This window comes from Silene latifolia, chromosome 8, assembly GCF_048544455.1.
Source record: "Silene latifolia isolate original U9 population chromosome 8, ASM4854445v1, whole genome shotgun sequence".
In the NCBI taxonomy this organism is placed as follows: Eukaryota; Viridiplantae; Streptophyta; class Magnoliopsida; order Caryophyllales; family Caryophyllaceae; genus Silene; species Silene latifolia.
In genome coordinates this window covers 97,818,951-97,835,873 of record NC_133533.1, presented here as the reverse complement: position 1 = coordinate 97,835,873, position 16,923 = coordinate 97,818,951, and the positions used below count along the sequence as shown (strand labels likewise).

The 16,923-nt window shown below is 36.5% G+C and overlaps 1 protein-coding gene across 1 annotated transcript; it reads left to right on the top strand.

The window, feature by feature from the left end:
- Positions 1 to 12,857: 12,857 nt before the first annotated feature.
- On the top strand, positions 12,858 to 14,276 carry LOC141595566 (photosynthetic NDH subunit of lumenal location 1, chloroplastic-like). Its single transcript, XM_074415533.1, has 5 exons — positions 12,858 to 12,966; positions 13,466 to 13,549; positions 13,665 to 13,738; positions 13,853 to 13,975; positions 14,067 to 14,276. The coding sequence occupies exons 1-5, from the start codon at positions 12,858 to 12,860 to the stop codon at positions 14,274 to 14,276; spliced, it is 600 nt and encodes a 199-aa protein (XP_074271634.1).
- Positions 14,277 to 16,923: the final 2,647 nt, after the last annotated feature.

Below are 16,923 nucleotides of genomic sequence, written 5' to 3'. Positions count from 1 at the left end.
GGGTTGGTAGGGAGGCGGTGACTTCCGTTTTTTTCCTCCTGTGTTCCGCTTTGTTTCCTTTATGTTTTTGTTTAATTTCCGCTTTCGTTTTTGTTTCGTCTCTCTTTCTGAGGGCTCTGTCCCCGTCTATCAGTGGTGTCCTTCTTTCAATTTGGGAGCTTTCGTTTTCTGGTTCGTTTGCAGTTTTCTAATAAGGCAGCAGAAGATCAGCGTTGTTATAGATCGTTATATGGTTTTACATATTTTGCCCGATTTATGGCTACAATCAATCACGTCAGAAGAAATGGATACTCGTCAAGGAAGATTCGGAGACCCTCTTATGGATGAAAGTCTTTTGCGGCGAATCGATGATAGAGACTATGTTGCAGTGTTTCATTCTTTGAACAAGAATTTATTTCCTATGGTTGTAATCGATTTGTATCCGATTGAGCTTGGCATATGTTGTAGATGTCGTATGACTTTTTATTAATGATAATGATCTTTTCTCAAAAAAAAAAAAAAAAAAAAAAACAATTAGTTCAAAATTTGAAGCATATGTCAATCAAAGTAATGGAGTCACTCGTGTTTCACAACTTAATCCCGACAAGAGGGTAAAATCATAATGTTGGTGGTCATCACAATTACGTTCACACACTGCCAATTTTGCAAATATAATAATGGCCAGTATTTAATAGCCTACCAAATACAAGTATTTAACACGAGTCAAGGTTCTCTCCATTTCTTAAAAGAAATGGATGGTCCATTTCTTTTTAACGGACCGGATCGTATTCTAGCTTCATCCAAAGGCTCCAATTTTATGCATGAAAATAAAGAGAAAATGGGTGTAGAATAAAACCTATTATTATATGAATCTTAGAGAGGAAATTGAGAGAAAGGAAATGGAGAGGATCCTCATGCATTTAACACTCACTTCTTGTACAAGATCTAGTTCACATACCTCCACTACTTCACGGAAATGGATCCTCTCCATTTCCTTTCTCTCCATTTCCTCTCACAATCTCTTTAAAATAATAACTAGTTTTGGGACCCGTGGAAATCACGGGTTTTTTTGTTTTTAGTTACTTGGTTGGGTTCGGCTTCAATTTGTTTTGTATTGAAGCGTGTTTGGAGTGATATTTATATTACTCGTATAGGGTGTTTGGTCAATTATCTATTCCCCTATTTTTTTTTTGTAGGTTTTGGTTTATTTTGTTATCTCTACAACATATATTACCATTTCAGAAAAGAGTACAAGTCCAATTACGTATTTTCTTCCAGCGGTTGGTTTATGAAAAACTGGTGCAGTCATTTGAGAAACTGAGAAGTGCGATAGTGTTGGTCTATTTTGGATGCCCAATTTTAGTTTGATTTTGCTATGGTCTAGCTAAAATCTTGTATATTGTGTTTTTATATGGGTACAATAGAAGTAACGGTTGTTTGCCTATTGTTTTCCGTTTATTGGAAATTGTTTAATGTATATATGATACGGTTATACGGTTTCATGACGGTATTAGTTTATTATTTTTTAGAAAATGGATCAAATAGGAAAAAAATTTAAACTATCAATTTATTTTTACCCCTGTACACCACACAGTCCCACAACCACATAACATTGTTGGCGACGTAGTGGAGGTGATGTTTCCCAAGCCGGGTTTTATTGGTTCCTACTTTATTGCCACCATACTTTATTTGTTGGGTGATGTGGAAGTCTATGTCCAATTTCACCAGCTTTTGTTACCTAGTGGTTCTCGCCTTTTGAGAGATGTGATTGCGGTTGAGCACATCCGTCCATTGGCTCATTTTATTCCGAGGATCGAGTATGGTCTCTACGATCTTGTTGATGTGTTCGTGACCGATGGTTGGTGGACCGGCCGAGTTATAAATGTTTCCGGTGTTGAAGGTTATCATGAGATTTTTTTTGAAATATATGATGAGATTTCGTACAATGTTTATTACGAGATGCGCCCGCATCTCGACTGGGAGAATGATAGGTGGGTTGGTTATTAGGGGTGTGGTTACATTAGTCTGTTTTTTTTGCAGACATTTGAATAAAATATTGTTTTATCTATTTCCTCTCTTTTTTTGAGTTAAATTTTTGTCTGTTTAAATTACTACCTTCGTGAGCTTGTCATATTTGCTGGCACTGTGATTCTTTCAAAATGACCCGTAAAAGGAAAGTGCGACCACGTCATTTGAGTAAGCACAAACTAATTATTCCTTCATAAGAGGTTCATTAGTGTAATTAGGAATTTAATTATTGAACTGTTTGTAGATACCGTAAAATGCAAGTTGGGATGAGGGAATCACAAAAAATATCCAAATGTCAACTTAGTACTCCCTTCTAAATCATTCCACCCTAACAGTTGCACAAAACCCACGCTTATGTATCCACGATAGATTTAACGATAGATTTATGGGTAATCGCAAAGAACCCGAATGCACCTTCTTCCGTTGCGTTATTTTTTCATCTGCGAAGTTTGCACCATTAAAAAAGCACGTTACCGATTCTCTCAGCATAATGTTATAACAGTCGCTATAGGTTATTTTACTCCCATAACTCGCTGCATCCGATCATCTATCCCTTGCTATATGCACAAAAACCAAAGAAAGAAACTAAAATTAAACCTTATCTTTCACTTTATCCAATTCGAACATCCCCTACACCTGCAACAAAGTTGCTAGTCTGCGTCCCAAATACTTGACCACTTTTTAGTTTTTCTTGCCAGTATGATAATAAGTGAATTAGTGATCGGATGAGGCGAAGGTGCAGAAATGAAGGAGAAAATAGGGTATGGCTAATTGGTGTGAAACAATTACTATGACTCCTTGAAACCAAATTTGAGTACGATAGCACCTATTGCCGTGGAGAAATCAATATAATGACAACCAGGAGAATAAATTCATTTATAAACTCGTATCTCACAAGTCTTTCTTACAGTGAGCATGAACTGCAAGAGAGAATTTAAAAGCATTAAAAGCCTGAAAACTTACAGCAATCGTAAACATTGCCAAAATAAGTGTATACCAAAACCGCAGAACTTACATTGACGCTCACCAGTGGCGTTTTTGGCTGGGTGCGGGGGTTCATCGCACCCCTTTTATGAAAAATAATTACAGTATTCTTTAGTAAATGAGCACATTAGTTATGTGGGTCTAGTGTTTATTAAGACGATTTCTTAGTTAGAGGTCATGGGTTCTATCCTTGTACTGAACAATTTTTATTTAATGTTATATATCATACATTTTGTCCAACTAAACAATATTTTTTTTCATATAGCTCGATCTTTTCATTATTAAAAAATTTTACGCACTCCCTTCCATCAAATCCTAGAACCGCCTTTGACGCTCACATTGATGACAACGGAGAAGGCTATCATCAGCAAACTGTTATGCCATCTTATCAGATTGACTGTCACCACAATTCCCACAAAGAACAAAGATGGACAAAACCGTCGACTTCAGAACGCTCTATAAAAGAACGGTGAATATCAGTACCAAAGATAACTTTAACACAACATTAAGAAAAAATTACCAACAATAATCCAAAACTCATCTCATCTCGGACATAATTAATTCAAGATCCACCCTTTTCAAAACCATCCCAAATTGCTTTATTAGTCTGATTTTGCACCATCTTTTACCAGTAAATGGAAATCACACAAAATTTAACATATTTTCTGTCTAATCTAGCCAATGCATGAAGGTTTGCTCATCATAGATTGTGTCGGATATCGCTCTAAAATAGTGCAAAATCAGAATAAATGAAGCAAATTTTCAAGATTTCTTTTGACGGATCAGACAAACTCCGAATTATTCTCAGCAAATCTTCCCAACATTAATTAGAAAATTACAGATAAACTCAACAGAAAACCCACCTCAATATTAAGGTTGCATGAAACGAAGATGGGCATCTATCACAACAAATCAGGTCACCACCATAATGACAGATTGAGCAAACATGGTCATTACAGTTCTCAGACACCAACCCCGCCAGCGACCTAAACTTAGACCTAGACCCGGTTCCAGCAGCCCGGACCTCTGGTCCTTGATCGAACCTCATAATCTTCTTTCTCATCAACTCCACCTGACAACTCACCAAAGATTTCCCATTTCCTAAGTACAAATTCTCAGCTTGCCTACAAATGTTATTACCAGTAACATGAGCCTGAAAACCAGTTAAACTAAACAACTTTTGACAACAATTACACTTAATCCCGTCACTTGAAATCCTTCCTTCATTCAAGGGCACATCACTATTTCCCTTCAAATAATACAATTTCGACCTCGGCACAACTGCATTGTTCTCAATCAACCATGACAGTACAGTCCTAGGGTTCTTTGATACGGTTTTTACAAAAGGCTGGAAAAAATAAAGTAGGGCGTACCTGCAGGCTTATTCCTGGTAGATGCTTCACGCGGTTCCTGAATTGTAGGCACGAAGGCTTGGTCTGCGGCGCCTGCTTTGGTGTGGTTCAAAATTAATGTTTAAACGATTTGTGAACTCCGTGAGCGGGTAGTCATATAGATATAAAACTTATCTGACCTGTTTCGTTTACGTGGGCGCTGGGATCGACCGCTGTCTTAGTAGCACAGGTAAAAAAGGTCTTGTAAGAAAAAAAATCTATTAATCAATACGTATATTTGTATAATGCCACTAATATTGCTACGTTTATTAGTGTTTTACCACGATTATTGTTATTATTGTTGTTGTTGTCTTTGATTTTTTTTAAGTTTTTTTTTTATTAAACTCCCTCCATTCCAGTCATTTATTTTATTTTATTGTTCTTTCATTAAAAACAGTTGAGCTACGTAATTAATTCAACCAAAAATAATTTTTCAAAATAGAAATTTTTATATTTTTATTTGCGAACTACTCCCTCGTATTCTCTAACATCTTTCACATTTTCTACAACGACCAATTTACTAAGATCTTCCAATTTTCTTATTAGTCTATAATTTGTGATTCTTAGGACTTATGACCCCATATTTTCTCTCTTACTTTCCATTTCCTCTATTTTCCACCACAAATCTCAATTCTCTTAAAAACTACTCAAAAAACAATGTGAAACATAATAGTGAATAGGAGGGAGTATAATTCAAGGTAGATTAATCGGTCAACATTGTGTTGAAAGAATATGGTGCGGATTGTAAACGTTGAAAGAATAAATATTATTTTATCCCTAAAATTTATTCTAACAATAAAATTTCAAAATTTATTTAGTATTTATTTTGATGTTTAACGATTGTTTAATTAGTTTGAAAATGAAAAGCCAATTTTAATGATTGTGTTTAATCCTATAAACTCTTACAACAATTTATCTTTTTTTGCTAAAATAAAATAAAATAAATGCATAACGACGTGGTTTGCAAAAATTATGTCAAATGGAATGTGATGCTTTATCATGTCTTTTTTTAGTATATATTAGTTTAATTTCTCGTGAAAATCTCGTAAATTATTTTTTACTACTTTTGTAATAGCTTGATATTCACATAATTATGTTGATTTTTTTCGTGTGTGTGTTATTGTAACCTATTATTCTTTTATTCTTATTTTCGCTTTTGTTACGGAATTATATAAATTTTGCTCGATGACTGAATTATATTTTTCTTAGTCCAACTCTTTCAAAATGATAATAAGAAGTGTTAATCATAGGTATATACTTATTTTTATTTTTTTCTGTACGTTTGGAAATAACAATGATATTTTATAAAGTTAATTATTATTTCCTCATTTTCTATTAACCGTCGTAACGTTTAATCAAGTAAAAACAATTTAAATGAGAAGGGTGTAATAGACAAAGAAAACATCAATACTCATGCAACCTTCTTACATTAAAATTAAAAGGTATACTATTTCTACAAAAAAAGTATAAATTTATTATTAAGTCACTTGATAAAAAAAAACATAAAGAATACTATATTTACACTAAATTTGCTTTGGTTAATGCATTTGTAATATGTTGTTAATATCAGTCTCAATAAATTAAATACACATTAACAATTACGAATATATTAAAAATATCCCAAAACATTCCATTGCTATTAAAAATGTGAGACTAAAAAAATTTATACAATTTGATCAAGTTAGGGTTTTATTCAACAAAGTTGGACCTCCATTCGGCATAATTGATAATTATATTTGATTATCGACAATCTCAAGTATCTTCAACAACATTTGATAACGGCAATAGCGAATTATACAATACAAATATGTGTCATGTTGTTCTCTTTTTTATTCTAATTCCCTTTTATCTCTTAATTTCTCATCCATTAATTTGATTCCAACTCACCACAAAGCAAAAATATGATTTTTTTTTTTGAAAAATCAAACCAAAATAAAATATATAGGTGAAAATAGACAACCTTTTATGTTATTTTTTTTTTCTAGGAATGTGTTAGAGTTCTTATCAATTGATCATCTTTTTAGGCAAAATTTTATCGAATTGATCTCATAATTATAGAATATGAAAAGTTTGGCATTAAGTAGAGGTATTGTGGTTATGAAATGAAGTAATGCGTAGAAGATGATGGCTTACATAATGTGGAAAATCAGTATATTAATTGCTCCTTTGCCTTTTCATGTTTGTTTTTTTTTACTTTTTTTATTATCTTTTTTAGGTAAAGCTAATTTTGTTACCCGTGAAAATCACGGGTTATCTCTAGGAAAATTAAAAATTTAGATAGTTGATTTTTTTGGTGAATATCAAATGAAATCGGAATTTATTTCATCATTGATCATATGCCTATTCTTTAATTTTGATCATCAACTAATAAAGATTCATAAATTTTAGAATTTGATTATGTACGAATTAGAAAACTTAAAACCAAATTAAAATATTGAAATTGCTAGTTGTATAAAAAGTAATTTTACCTGTGGAGTATGCATGAGCATGGCATCAAGAGTTAGCCGCTAACCATACGACTTCACCACAAGGTCTTCCTTTCGTATTGCCTACAAAACAAAAGTACAACAAAAAATAATACACAAATTAGTATTTCGTCATTCCAAATTCAAGTTAAAGAAAATACTGCAAATTTTTACCATCCACAAATGATTGTTTTGGAGGAAAACAAATGAGACGTTCTTAAATAGGAGAGACTAAATAATGTTAATTTGGAAGTTAAATAATGTACACTAAAATTAGTGTTCACAAACTTTAAATGACATAAATATTAATTAGGAAAAATACAAAAGCATTGATGCGTGTATTTTATATAAGGTTTTTACCTCATTTTTACACGCACTTCTGTACTATTTATGTAGCATCTAGCTACAAATACCCCCGAATAGTCTACTTTGGTTTGTCTTGTGTAAATTGCAGGTACAGACCAGAAAGAAGATAAATCGAGCCTAAACTTGTCTCATTTGCATGCATTTGTGGAGAATAAGGAATCAGAGCTTGGAATCTTTACTTAAAAGACGCGTGAGCTGACCTCGGAAGGTGTCAAGAAGTCCTACGTGCTAATATAGCTCGATCGACCACTTATTAGTCGATCGAATGCTTTATCCTTTGAAGATTCACTCGATCGAGTTGTTTTGATACTCGATCGAGAAGGCTGATACAAGAAGTACTCGATCAAACCCCGTTTCTGTTCGATCGAGAGGAATTGCTAGACTTGTCCTCGATCGAGTGGTTTCGTTCCACTCGATCGAGAGGTTTTACCTTGTAAATGTGTTTTTGCCTTATTTCGAGTTGGGCTTTGTAATTAGGATTTAAATTAGGTTAAGTAGTACGTGATACTACTTCTTCTTCTTCATCAGTTAGACTGCGACATCTCGCTCTTCCTCTCTACTCTCTCATACTCTTACTTTAGAACTATTGCTTGGATCGAAAAACTAGTAATCGGTATCTCTTTCTTTAATCTTAATCTTAATCTTTTACTTCTCTTTAATTCTTTCTCTCTTTATTTACATTTGTTATCATCAATCTTTTGTTGCTTTCTACCATGTTTAATCCTTCTTGTTTATGTATGATTGTTGCTATTCCAATAATAATGCATAGCTAAATTCTTCGCTAAGACATAGGGGAGCCATGATTTTAAGGGAATGTAAATCGAATTATTAGGTTTAATGTTAGTTTAGTTTATGTTGTTAATCGCTACAATTATTTGTTCTTGTCTAATTGAGTCAACGCAGTTAGTCAACAAATTGCAGTAAACCTTGACCTAGATCGGAAGATTGGAAAGGGTGAGACTTGTAGCGAACATTAGGGCACCTAGTGAGGGCGGAAGCTAAGCTATTTGTGCTTTAGGGTGAATTGAGACAGGAAGGAGATATTCGTTGCCCCATAGACCGTACTTGCATTGACGTGAGACCTAGATTGCATGACTGAAGAATCATGGTGAACCGACTGTCTTAGTTGTTTTCTCTCTGTTTGCTTAATCTTTACTCCTTTGTCTTTTCTCTCTTTCTTGATCTTATTAGATTAGAACAACCCTTTTAAACCCCCAGAATTGGTTACCTAATATTATTAAAAGGGTAAACCTTAAAAGCCACGTAGACAATGCCACCTTGCATAATCAAAATTCCACGTCACCAATTATAGAAAGCCACGTCATTATTTCTTATTTAAAAAGAAAAAAATTCAACCATTAAATGTAAATAGCATAATAACAAACATTAACTTTGGCTTTTTAAATTTTTAGATAAATTAAACAACCATTAAAAATAAATTCATACTAAATTTAAATTTTTTTTGTTTATTGTTAGAATATTTTAAGCAACAAATTAATATCACATAATTATACACCATTTATAAAATAATAAATAATTTATATGCATCCCTTTAAATTTAAGGATTATAACGAATTTATCATGATGAAAGCATGTCATAAAATAAATTGCATAAACAAAATTGTAAAGGATTAAGAAATAACCTTCGGTCCTAGCAAATACGGCCTAAGAACAATATCAAAGTTGATATTCGCCTATCAGTTGCACCCAAGACGATATGAGATATGCCCTTTGATTATGCTAGAATCGATCCCTAAATCAACAGATTAATTTTAGGTTTTTTTTGTGTTCTTCCGATGAGAGGAGGCAAGAATTGGGAAAAAGAATATTTGGTCAGAAAAATTCTCCCTTCTCCTCTTCTTATAACCGAAAAAGAGAAGTCCATAGGGAGATTTCTCATCTCCTAATTTCGGCCCATATACCGAGATAATAAGGAGTTGGCGACGTAGTGGAGGTGATGTTTCCCAAGCCGGGTTTTATTGGTTCCTACTTTCTTGCCACCATACTTTATTTGTTGGGTGATGTGGAAGTCTATGTCCAATTTCACCAGCTTTTGTTACCTAGTGGTTCTCGCCTTTTGAGAGATGTGATTGCGGTTGAGCACATCCGTCCATTGGCTCATTTTATTCCGAGGATCGAGTATGGTCTCTACGATCTTGTTGATGTGTTCGTGATCGATGGTTGGTGGACCGGCCGAGTTATAAATGTTTCCGGTGTTGAAGGTTATCATGAGATTTTTTTTGAAATATATGATGAGATTTCGTACAATGTTTATTACGAGATGCGCCCGCATCTCGACTGGGAGAATGATAGGTGGGTTGGTTATTTGGGGTGTGGTTACATTAGTCTGTTTTTTTTGCAGACATTTGAATAAAATATTGTTTTATCTATTTCCTCTCTTTTTTTGAGTTAAATTTTTGTCTGTTTAAATTACTACCTTCGTGAGCTTGTCATATTTGCTGGCACTGTGATTCTTTCAAAATGACCCGTAAAAGGAAAGTGCGACCACGTCATTTAAGTAAGCACAAACTAATTATTCCTTCATAAGAGGTTCATTAGTGTAATTAGGAATTTAATTATTGAACTGTTTGTAGATACCGTAAAATGCAAGTTGGGATGAGGGAATCACAAAAAATATCCAAATGTCAACTTAGTACTCCCTTCTAAATCATTCCATCCTAACAGTTGCACAAAACCCACGCTTATGTATCCACGATAGATTTAACGATAGATTTATGGGTAATCAGCAGCAACCCGAATGCACCTTCTTCCGTTGCGTTATTTTTTCATCTGCGAAGTTTGCACCATTAAAAAAGCGCGTTACCGATTCTCACAGCATAATGTTATAACAGTCGCTATAGGTTATTTTACTCCCATAACTCGCTGCATCCGATCATCTATCCCTTGCTATATGCACAAAAACCAAAGAAAGAAACTAAAATTAAACCTTATCTTTCACTTTATCCAATTCGAACATCCCCTACACCTGCAACAAAGTTTCTAGTATGCGTCCCAAATACTTGACCACTTTTTAGTTTTTCTTGCCAGTATGATAATAAGTGAATTAGTGATCGGATGAGGCGAAGGTACAGAAATGAAGGAGAAAATAGGGTATGGCTAATTGGTGTGAAACAATTACTATGACTCCTTGAAACCAAATTTGAGTACGATAGCACCTATTGCCGTGGAGAAATCAATATAATGACAACCAGGAGAATGAATTCATTTATAAACTCGTATCTCACAAGTCTTTCTTACAGTGAGCATGAACTGCAAGAGAGAATTTAAAAGCATTAAAAGCCTGAAAACTTACAGCAATCGTAAACATTGCCAAAATAAGTGTATACCAAAACCGCAGAACTTACATTGACGCTCACCAGTGGCGTTTTTGGCGTGGGTGCAGGGGGTTCATCTGCACCCCCTTTTATGAAAAATAATTACAGTATTCTTTAGTAAATGAGCACATTAGTTATGTGGGTCTAGTGTTTATTAAGACTATTTCTTAGTTAGAGGTCATGGGTTCTATCCTTGTACTGAACAATTTTTATTTAATGTTATATATCATACATTTTGTCCAACTAAACAATATTTTTTTTCATATAACTCGATCTTTTCATTGTTAAAAAATTTTACGCACTCCCTTCCATCAAATCCTAGAACCGCCTTTGACGCTCACATTGATGACAACGGAGAAGGCTATCATCAGCAAACTGTTATGCCATCTTATCAGATTGACTGTCACCACAATTCCCACAGCAACAGCATGGACAAAACCAGTCAGCTTCAGGAACGCTCTATAAAAGAACGGTGAATATCAGTACCAAAGATAACTTTAACACAACATTAAGAAAAAATTACCAACAATAATCCAAAACTCATCTCATCTCGGACATAATTAATTCAAGATCCACCCTTTTCAAAACCATCCCAAATTGCTTTATTAGTCTGATTTTGCACCATCTTTTACCAGTAAATGGAAATCACACAAAATTTAACATATTTTCTGTCTAATCTAGCCAATGCATGAAGGTTTGCTCATCATAGATTGTGTCGGATATCGCTCTAAAATAGTGCAAAATCAGAATAAATGAAGCAAATTTTCAAGATTTCTTTTGACGGATCAGACAAACTCCGAATTATTCTCAGCAAATCTTCCCAACATTAATTAGAAAATTACAGATAAACTCAACAGAAAACCCACCTCAATATTAAGGTTGCATGAAACGAAGATGGGCATCTATCACAACAAATCAGGTCACCACCATAATGACAGATTGAGCAAACATGGTCATTACGAGTTTCTGGACACCAACCCCCGGGCGACCTAAACTTAGACCTAGACCCGGTTCAGAAAGCCCGGACCTCTGGTCCTTGATCGAACCTCATAATCTTCTTTCTCATCAACTCCACCTGACAACTCACCAAAGATTTCCCATTTCCTAAGTACAAATTCTCAGCTTGCCTACAAATGTTATTACCAGTAACATGAGCCTGAAAACCAGTTAAACTAAACAACTTTTGACAACAATTACACTTAATCCCGTCACTTGAAATCCTTCCTTCATTCAAGGGCACATCACTATTTCCCTTCAAATAATACAATTTCGACCTCGGCACAACTGCATTGTTCTCAATCAACCATGACAGTACAGTCCTAGGGTTCTTTGATACGGTTTTTACAAAAGGCTGGAAAAAATAAAGTAGGGCGTACCTGCAGGCTTATTCCTGGTAGATGCTTCACGCGGTTCCTGAATTGTAGGCACGGAGGCTTGTTCTGCGGCGCCTGCTTTGGTGTGGTTCAAAATTAATGTTTAAACGATTTGTGAATTCCGTGAGCGGGTAGTCATATAGATATAAAACTTATCTGACCTGTTTCGTTTACGTGGGCGCTGGGATCGGCCGCTGTCTCAGTAGCACAGGTAAAATGTTTGGCAGCAGTAGGAGTTGTTCCAATGCATGGACGTTCTCTCTTACAGGGCCTGTAGTTTGTCTCGTCACCGCCTATGTTTGAACTGTGTGCAATGCTGGATGGATTTGCAGCATCTGTTTGTGAGTGGTTGCCATCGGTTTCCGTAGGCGGGGGGAGGATTGAGGACGGAGCTCGATGTCCAGGTACCAAGGGGAATCTTGGTTCAGTTAGCATGGTGCCAGCCGGGGTACCCGTTTGGCAGGATATGCTAAGTATGTGCGCAAATTGGTACAAGTACCTGTGAGGGGAGAAAACTACAAAGTTGTGGAATGAGCGTACTTGGAATGTTTTCGCAAATGAATGCCGGTGGGGTTGGCTTGCTTGTGCTGGAGGAATTAGGGCCGTCTGTCGTCCTAGTCTTGTGTGGACGACCTCTTTTACGATAACTATGCTCCATTGCAGTTGTTGTTGTTGTTACATTACATGACAAGCAACCACTTCTACACAGTAGACATGTACAGATGTGAAGGATTTGAAAAGATAAACTCCTTAAGCCTAACAATACAGCCGCCTAACAATACAGATCATTCATTCTTTTCAAAGGTAAATAACATAATGAAAATACTATACGACAGAATCAAGTACGACTCAACTTTTTCATAAGTCAAACAATATTTCACCGTGATAGCAAATTTAACAAAGTTGGTTTCCTCGCAAACAGTAGAACCCAAAGTCATGGCAGTATCATCTTTCTCTCTAAGCTTGGCTTCTGGAATCCTATATCACAAGGTATCATCTAATAACAGAATAAGATGCTCCAATATCTCCTCCTTGCCCGATCAGAGTAAGTTCATTTAATTTTTGTGTTATGTCTTTGATTTTCTTTGTTTGCTTATTAGTATGGTCAGATAAATGTGTGTTTACAGTTAGTCCTTGAGATTTGGGTAATTTAGAAAGCTTGTTACCAGAGAAAGGCGTAACGTATATATGTGGCAAAAATGCCCGGACTTAACGGCCTTCCGGAGTAAGCCGAGAATAGAATATCCATTGGTTCAAAGCCTCTGTAATGAAATTGACCTTAAATGGCAAAAAAATTTGATAAAGATGATCCACAATAACCCAACCTAAACCCGAGTTACCAGAATACCAGACCCCTAATCATCTGACTTTGAATGACTCAGCCCACAAAATGAACAAATAATACGAAACCTAAAAAAGCCTTGATCCCGAAATAACCCGACATGAAGTGCATTATGTACTCAAAGTGATCAAACTTAATAAATCTGCACAATACGATATTAGGTTTATTAACTGATTCATCATTCTCCTTATGCTTATATCAGGGTACTGTGACAGACGATCACTGATGATGGCAGGTGGAATGCTAGCTTCAAGTTTCATTTCTCCTAAAACTGCTAAAACCCAAGGTACTATGGTAAATACCTACTGTTTTGCACTAACCTTTTGGCATATCTTCATTAATAGTACATTCTACAGAAAGGTGAATAATGTACCACTGACGCGCACTTTTTAGTTTCACAGAAGTCCCATTAAGCTACAGGGCCTTCATCGACAAAGCCGATGGCTACTCGTATGTTTACCCATCAGATTGGAGGGTATAATATCTGTCTGTCTCAGTGACCATTCGTTAATCCCCAATTACCTCTAAAGGCTAATTAACCTGATTAGAAACCCTTATAAATCGTACATTTTCATGTATTTTTATTCAGGATTTCGAATTCAGGGCAACTGACTCTGCATTCAAGGATCGGTATTTGCAACTACAAAATGTGCAACTGAGTTTCCTACCATCTGACAAGCAGGATATCCATGATTTAGGCCCTATGGAGGATGTATACTTGACTAACCATACACTTTATCACAATTCTCACACTTTTCATCTTTGTTTTCAAAAGTCTGACTTGATAGTCTACGATTGGGCAGGTCGTTCGGGATTTGGTGAAGAACATATATGCCGCACCAAATCAAGCGGCTTACATAAAAGAGATGCAAGAGGTTACTACTACTACTACTACTACTATCACGCTTTATGAGCAAGCATTAGACTTGCAAACAGTGGCTTTGGACCTGACTCAATTTTTTTGGAAAATGAAAAATAGACTATTATTACCAAATTCTGTTTGGATCTGTTAGACAATGATTAAGAGCAGAGTCATATTGAGATGTTGAAAGCGGGGTGAGAATGAAACAAAAGGAAAACATGTATTACGTCTAGTATTCTCCTACAAATACATTAGATAAGTAGAAAATTAAATCTAAAAAATAGAGCAATAGCTAAAAGAAGGGAAGCCAACCGAGGAGAAATTAACCATATCCACCGGATAGAAAGCGGATAGAAACCGTATCGAACCTACAACAACCGCATTCAAAGCAGAGTCATATTGAGATGTTGAAAGCAGGGTGAGAATGAAACAAAAGGAAAACATGTATTACGTCTAGAATTCTCCTACAAATACATTAGATAAGTAGAGAATTAAATCATAAAAGTAGGGCAATAGCTAAAAGAAGGGAAGCCAACCGAGGAGAAATTGGGAATGCAAAAGTCCCACAAATTTATTCATATAATAAGATGTCAATGGTTCACACAATGTACATATATTTATTCATCGTCCACAATTTTGAATTCTTCTTTTAACAGATTCGTCATTTTTTTTTCAATTTGTAAATTCATCTCCAATTCAATTGGAATTTGTGGTTTGAATGGTAGATTGAGCTGTTGCAAACCAAAACAGTACATAAGTAGAAAATTTAACGCAACAACGGAATTCAACGCAGATACCTGACCGCCGGATAGAAACTGTATCCACCGGATAGAAACCGTATCCAACCTGCAGCAACCACATTCAAAGCAGAGTCATATTGAGATGTTGAAAGCGGGGTGAGAATGAAACAAAAGGAAAACATGTTTTACGTCTAGAATTCTCCTACAAATACATTAGATAAGTAGAGAATTAAATCATAAAAGTAGAGCAATAGCTAAAAGAAGGGACGCCAACCGAGAAGAAATTGGGAATGCAAAAGACCCACAAATTTAATCATATAATAGGATGTCAACGGTTTAGGAAGACAAACGGTGACAGCCATACGTAATTAATTTTTCATTTACTGAAGAAATTAAAACGGAAAATGAGAAGATGGAACAAAAAGCGATGGCGACTCAAGGATAGAAACCGTATCCACCACCACCGTCTGAGTGGGGATCCATTTGAGGCTCCATGACAAACGGAGATGACGGCCCATTTGGGGGTTTCCAGCAGCCGTGTGAGGGAGTGGCGGTCGGCCGGCCTTGGACGGTACGGTTGAACGAAATAATACGGGTACACCATGGTGTGAAGGTGGAGTGTCTCGTTGGTTGGAAAGGGATGACCATCGGCGGTCACCGGAATAAGCGTTTGCAGAAATTTAACGGTCATATCATTTTCGGAAAGAAAGGCCATACGAGGTTCGGGGGGGTTGATGGGATGTTTGATTGTCGAGGGGTTAATGGGATGATTGTTGATGCTGACATTTTGTTTTGCGGACGTGTCATCTATAGGCAAACGTGGCCTTTCGTAAATCAGACGTGGCATTTCATGATCATACGTGGCTTTGTCCAGTGGACTTTATGAGTCATTTTAGTCTAGGCTTTTAATAGTATTTTATAGATTTCCCCTTTCACCTTTATTTTCCTTTATCTTTATGCGTAAATTTAGAACCGTTAGATGTTGTGCACATGCGATCCGCACCGTTAATAGGAACTTGCCTCTCCATTTCTTTTTAGGAAATGGAGAGGAAATGGGCTCCTACTTCACCACTCTCCCTTCAACAAACAACACGGTCAACACCTCAAACCTCATCAACAATGGTGGAAGCATTGTTAGAACAAGCTGCTTGGTTAACTCCTACTTCCCTCTTCCTCCTCCTCAACCTCGTCATCGCCACCATCGTCTTCTCCCACCGCCGCACCAACCACCCCGACAACAACCACAACCACGACTCCAATTCCGCCGCCGCACCTCCGCCGTACAATCCGCCGCAGCTCGCCCGCGCTCCTTCACTCTTCTCCCGCGTCACCTCATTCAATCTCTCCAATTACTACCCCCACCCTCACCACGACCACGACCACGACCACGACCACGAACAAGACCAAGACCGCCACGACACCGTCGACACGCCTCCCTCTTTGTTCTCTCGTGTCGCCTCCTTCAAGTTATCGGGCCGGGCCGACGGTCCCGGTCCGGACGAGAGTGCGACCCCGGAACCTGAACCCGAGCCGAAGATGGAGTTGAAGAGGGCAGTGGTGCGTTCCCCGTCCTTTCTGTCACGTGTTGCGTCATTTACCGTTGGTGGACGGGGGTTTATGCAGGGGGAGGTTTGTGAAGTCGACCCACAATGTAAGGAAAAAGGTGATGATGAGTGTAAGAAGGTGGCGGAGAAGGTGAAGAAAGGGAAGGGGAAGAAGAAGAAAGTGGTGGAGAGAGTCGAAACGGCGTCGTTTAGGAAGAATGAAGAAGAAGTTGATGCTAAAGCGGATGATTTTATTAACAGGTTTAAACAACAGTTGAAATTGCAGCGTATTGAGTCTTTGATGCGTTACAGAAGTGCTTAATTTGATGATTAAGGAATGATGAACGCTGTAAGAAATAGAATTGTATTGAATGATTTGCTTAATTATTATTGATAACGAGGGATGCTTATATAGCAATTACAAAGGACAATAACTTGAAACACAATCTAACTATAATATATCATAAAGATATAGTCGACACAATATAGAAAACTAGGACTACTATAATCTTAG

What these genes read in the sequence shown, in the direction of transcription:
- LOC141595566 (XM_074415533.1), top strand. Translation starts at nt 12,858, where the DNA reads ATGGCAGTATCATCTTTCTCTCTAAGCTTGGCTTCTGGAATCCTATAT. An exon ending in TAAAACTGCTAAAACCCAAG is followed by an intron (nt 13,550 to 13,664) that starts GTACTATGGTAA and finishes TTAGTTTCACAG; the next exon opens with AAGTCCCATTAAGCTACAGG. An exon ending in TTTACCCATCAGATTGGAGG is followed by an intron (nt 13,739 to 13,852) that starts GTATAATATCTG and finishes ATTTTTATTCAG; the next exon opens with GATTTCGAATTCAGGGCAAC.